Source organism: Apteryx rowi, unplaced genomic scaffold (assembly GCF_003343035.1).
Source record: "Apteryx rowi isolate R43461 unplaced genomic scaffold, aptRow1 scaffold_32, whole genome shotgun sequence".
Lineage (NCBI taxonomy): Eukaryota > Metazoa > Chordata > Aves > Apterygiformes > Apterygidae > Apteryx > Apteryx rowi.
Window position 1 is genome coordinate 2,150,274 of NW_020449641.1, and position 5,727 is coordinate 2,156,000.

The 5,727-nt window shown below is 56.6% G+C and overlaps 1 protein-coding gene across 1 annotated transcript in view; it reads right to left on the minus strand.

The window, feature by feature from the left end:
• Window positions 1-5,246: 5,246 nt before the first annotated feature.
• Window positions 5,247-5,727, minus strand: part of MUC4 (mucin 4, cell surface associated) — a 13,279-nt gene continuing 12,798 nt past the window's right edge. Inside the window, exon 27 of the mRNA XM_026071029.1 lies at window positions 5,247-5,332. Within this exon, the coding sequence (XP_025926814.1) occupies window positions 5,276-5,332 (57 nt within the window). The 3' untranslated portion in view covers window positions 5,247-5,275. The remainder of the gene's footprint in view (window positions 5,333-5,727) is intronic.

Sequence of the window (5,727 nt, forward strand, 5' to 3'; positions counted from 1 at the left end):
TGAAAACAGGGTAACCCCCATTCCTGAGGGCCTTGAGCCTCAGCAGCAACCAAAACTAACGGCACCTCGTGGAAGGGAAGCGGTGGGCTGGCATGGCTTGCGCCTTTGCCTGGTGGCCCCTTGAGCCGCAGCTCGGAGGAGCGCGGGGCCGGCCGGGAGCAGCTGCAGGCGGGCAAAGGGGCGGCCAAGGGATGGGCTGAAGCCAGGCAGAATCCAACCCGCCTCAGGAAGTGCAGTCTCTGATTTTACTTATTTGTTTCTCTTCTTTCCGCACACAGCGGGGACGGATTTTACCACAACGATGATCTCACTCAAAGACCTCCGGCTGCTAAATACCGCCCTGACCAGTTCAGGGGCTACAACACAGGTAGGGATGTGCAGCCCAGGGGGATTCACACGGCCCGTGAGGGGCCGGGGAAGGTCTGCCCAGGGGGATGCTCCCAAGATCCCACGGGCAGCTTGGGGGCAAAATCYGACCTGCTGGAGGAGACAAGATTCAAGATGTCACCGAGGCCAAGATTTCCCCTCAAGCACATGTAACACTTCTCCTGGGTACCAGCTGGGTCCTGAGGTTGAGTTACATGCCTGAAATATCCCTGTTGTCTTCATGGGCGCTTTTTGCTATGTTCTTCATAAACAGCTCTGTCCAGGATTTCTTCTCTGGGAAAAGCATCTCCCCCATTCCCCTGGCATGGATGGTTGTGTTATACTCAGGGCTGACGGTCAGGGGTCCACGCTGACTTAACTTTCTGCACTAGCAATATTCACCTCTTGCACTGAGCCAAAGGTGACCTTGGCTGGAGGTGACAGCTGGTGATTTCTCTCCCCGCCTTCTCCCCAGATCTCCGTGGGCTGTGGATATACAAGCTGGAGAGCCGCGTGGGGGCCAACTACAGGCTGAAGTGCCTGGCGTGGACGGGGCGGCAGCAGGAGCCGCGGGTGTGGAGCCGGGGCCTGCCCACCTGCCCCTGCTCCCTGCAGCAAGGGCAGCAGGATCCGCGCTTCAGGAGCGCCCGGGGAGGCAAGTGGGACCGCCGCTTTCGGGACCCTCCCTGACCCATCCCTCCCCAGGTCCCCTGTGGGGTGGCCGGGCTCTACTAGCACGCCAGGTGGGGGCACTGGGGAAAGCGAGGAGAGGGATACAGGCGGTGCTGCCCCTCAGGGGCCAGGACCGACGGACGACGGCGAAGGGAAGCCCCTCTCCTCTCCCCAGCGTGTGCCCGCGGGCCGGGAGGCGCTGCGGCGATGCTCACCGCTGCCCCGTTTCAGGCCGGCTGGGCGCCCGCTTGACGATGCTGCACTCCGCCTCTCCGAACCAGTACGGTGCTGGGGTCCGGTGCCTCTACGACAGCCAGAGCCAGTTCGTCGAGGGGCGGCAGGAGAGGTACTGGCGGTCCTCGAGGCAAGCGTCCCCTTACCGTGGTAAGCACAGCCGGCACAGCTCTCCCGAACGTAACCCACGGCAGTGTTATTCAGTGGGTCAGGAATATTAGCCTCCCRCAGAGGGCTGCGGAGGCCCCTTGGTATCTTTAGCCATGAGCTAAACTCGTGCCAAGAGAGGCAGCATGATATTAGGGCAAGCAGCACAACACAGGCGTATGCTGGGCTGGCGGCAGCGGCAATCGGAGGCTGACCAGCAAAGAGCTCTGTTATTTTCCAGCTCGGTGCCTGGCGTTGCAGGGAGCTTGCCAGGTGCTTGGGCATATTTGTGGGCTGCCTGGCCAGGGCAGGGGTGTCCGTGCCGTGCTCTGAGGTGTTCAGACCCAGGCTCAGGCCCGTGGCCTCGCCAGCTGCAGCGGCACTGGCATTGCAGAGCCCACYGCTGCGGCAGGGACTGGCTCCCTCCTCGGCACTGTGCCTTGCATCCGTGGGCTGTTCAGCCCAGCCTGACACGTAGGATTATCTGCATTTTGCATATGGGGAAGCTGGAGACCAGCAAGATGAAGGGTGGAGAAAGGGCTGAGAGTAGTGCCCTTATATCCCAAGGCTTTAGTAATGCTGAGCTAATGCAGCAACGCTGAGCTAATACCCAGTTAATTGCAGCCTCCTGCAGCCAACAATAAATCCGGGAGCTTGTGGAGGGTAAATCGGTGTGAAATCAGACAAGGCATGAAGTCAGTGTGAAATGAGACTGTGGTTTATAAAGGGGTAAATGTGATGTTCGTCTGGAAGGGATTTTTACCCCGGTAAATCAAGGGCTTTGAAAAACACACAGATTTCCCAGGCTTGGTGCTGTGGGTGAATGAATTCAACCATTTCTCCTCTGCCCCTTGCCTCTGTGACAGCGGGGGAGGTCTGGGTGGGCTGGGATGGCAGGAGGGGTTCCCCGTGCCAAGTCGCGTGGCTGAAGCTGGCGTCACTGTAGGCTGCAAATCATTTCAATCTCTGTGCAATCCTATTTCCTGACATGCTGTTGCCCTTGGAGGGAGCATGGATGATCTGATACCTGCAAAACAGCGTGAGTCCTTGTGCTGGGGCCAGTGCAAGCTGACACTGCTCTTCTCGGAGCCAGTGTTTCTTGCTTTCCTCCTCTCGCTCTAATCTTTGCCTCTAGATCAGGAGCTGAAGTTGCACAACTGGTGCTGTAATCAGGCAGGAAGCGCCCAGCTCTGCGCCAGGTACAGTGAGAAGAGACCGAAGATCGGCTGTGATGGATACCAGTCACCCAGCACCGGTGGGTTTCCAGCCGGTGGGGTGATGATGTCTTTGTGTTGGGGTGGGAGACCAGCTCAGCCTCCATGGGGCTAACGCAGAGACAGCCCTCAGCGGGAGCAGAAAGGGTTTCAGTGTGTCCACACATGGGCTGGCCTGTGCCAGGTTTGGCRGGTATCTGCTCTGCCTGGGATTAGGCTTCTTCAGTGGAGACTGGAAGAGAGATGCCAGCAGAGGAGGGTTTGGAGCAAGGGTCTAGGCTAGGAAACCCTTTGCTCCCCGAGAGAGCCTGTGGAGGTGATATGACAAGCCCAGGAAATGGGGTGGCTGGTGGTGGTGGCTCCTCCTTGCTGACACAACCCAAAACACCTCCTTTCTGGGGAGCTGATGGGTTCAAAACACGGGAGCACTAATGCCGTTTGCAATGTCCAGTGCCGGAGGCTCGGACGCGGGCTACCTAGGAGAGCGGTTCATGCACCAGTGTGGTCTGGGGGCGACGGCACCAAGAGGGGAGGAGAAACATGGACAACGTGGTTCTTTGGTGTAGACTGATTTGTCATCTTTCTTGGGACTGACAGGGCAGTCATCAGAAGAGGCAAACAGCTACTCAGAGGAGCAGGAAGGTGAGTGTGCACAGGGCTGCTTGCCCCCACCCCAGGCAGAAAGCCCCCAAGGCCCAGCTTGTCGCAGGTCCAGGGGAGCCGGGGGAGAAGCGTGTGGCCATGGCAGGGGTGGGAGGCTCTGAACCTGTTCAAGTTGGCGAGGATTTACCGCTTCTTCTTCCTTGCAGATGGAGAGGCTGTGTAATTTGATGCTCGTGCCGTTCCTTGTCCACAACGGTCTGTGCCGTGGCTGATCCTCCAACAAGCCCTTTGCTCCTGTTCCCACACAGGAAACCTGTGTGACCCCGTTTTTTCCCATTCGCTGTAGCCACAATCATCCCGTGCCCTCTGTGTAGGGTGGGCTCAAGCAGCCAGTGCTTGCAGTTGCATTTGCTGGTAGAAGTTCATGTTTCTTTCCCAGATTTGTCACAGGGAGTTGGTTGCTTTATTCACCCTTTCCTGGCTGTAGCCTTGTGGGTAGCTGTTGTGTTGGGCTCTTCCAAAAACCAGGCACCTCCTTGCTGGCGGGGGGGTGGGCAGGTATTTCTGAGCTGTGTCAGTCAACTGTCTCCTCTTCCCTGCATCTCGGGGGAGGCAGGAGGGGAGGGGCTGGTTGTGTCCCAGCATGTGGGAAAGGGTTTCTGCACCTCGTGTGGGCTGAATGAAGCCAAGCCCCCGAGCACCTCATTGCCTCAGGTTGTTCCCTGAGACGGTCCTTAGGGCTGGTGGTATCTGTGTGTCCTGCATCCCACTCCTGTCCTGAGACTTTCCTCCTAGGTGGTCCGGAGGATCCCTTCTTCCTGGAGAAGGAACAACTCTCTGGATCAGGCCAGAGACAGACTGATGTCTCTGCTAGACATGCAAGGGCAAAATTCACCCCACAATCAGAAAGGGTGGTAAAAAATAATTTTTTTGTGGGTGAGAGGGCATCTCTATTTCTTAAAAAAAACAAAAAAAACACCACTTTGTCAAATACTGTTCATTCAATAAAGTGTCTGAGGGGCATAAGCATCGCTGATCCCATGGCAGCTGCGTCTTGTGCTGCGCCGAGGGCTGGGAGGGGGATGCGGGCAGGCATGGAGCAGCGGTGTGGTGAGCTGGGAGAGCTGAGCTGCTGGGTGAGATGTTTGCAACTGAGATCCAGCTGTGTCAGCCTCAAGGGAAGGAGGACTGGGGGCTGGGGTGGGCTCTCACCCTGTGCCTGCTGCACCTCCTGCGCCAAGGATGCACCTTTGCTCAACGTGGGCGAAGAGCAGCAGGGCTTTTGCAGGGATCTGCTCCCAGGCTCCTGGGGCCGTGATTTGAGCCACTATGTGTGGCGATTTGGGAAAGCAATGAAGTGAGACCTGCTGCTTGGGGGTGGGAATCGGAATGGAGCAAGAGAAACTACAAGCATCTTTTCTTTGGTGCCATAGGTGCAATCTGTCACTAGGCGCTCCAGAGCGTGGAAAAGGGAAGTGGGGTTAATGCACAGGCACCGCACAGTGCATATAACTTACTCAGCAACGTGTCATAATCTTTTTTTTTTATTCTATTTTGTTCATTGTGGGTTATAATTACTGCGTTGTCCCACCTGACTCTGCTCTCAGTGGGCTGTGCTGGGTCCAGTTGCATCGCACAAGAGACTACCTCCTTACTCACACATTCAGGGTTTACCCTGACTATCCTTAGTGGAAGGTGGAGTCCTAGCACTTTGATGACCCACCCTAAAAATACATTTTTCATTCAAAAGTAGCATCTCCTCCAACATGAACTGYAGCAAAGGCACCTCCTTCCACAGCCATCACCTCAGGTTAACTGTCCCCAAAAGTCACATTTCTGCAACAAAAACCCAAAAGGCAGSTGCTTGTTCCCTGCTCCACACACATAATGTTGCTCAAAATCTCAAGAGCAGAATGACATGGTAGAGGTGTCCGCGACGTGAACAGCATCCAACCCAGCAGGCAGCTCACGCTCCACAAGCAGCTGGAGGTGTTAAAGCAGGAACAGCAGTGGCCAGCTGCCTTGGAGCTTGCGGCATGCTATGGTTGTTGAGCTGGTTGGCCTGGAGGCCTAACGTGGGGTCTCGCGATTCGTATCTGTAAATAACAAACAAAGCAGCGCTATAGATGAGTGACTCTGTGCAAGAGCTTTGCAGCAGGCCTGGCCTTTGCTACAAGCTCAAGCGGCAGCACAGCTCAGACCCAAACGCTAGCAAAAACCTGTAGAGACCTTCAGCCAGGCAGGGGCTGGGTATAAGGCCTTGACTTGAGGCTGAGTCCCTATGAGGGACACATGCTCATCATGGTCCTCGTCCTCCCACTGGCCCTGCCACAGGCTGGCTGCCTGCTGATGACCATACAAGGTGCATCACAACCAAAACACGGCCATGCAGAGAGCTAAGGCTCCCTGTGCTGTTTCAGCCCCTGAGAGCAGCACGGAGGTGCCTGCTGCTCTGGGACAAGGCACAGCACCAGCAGCTCCTGGGTGGACT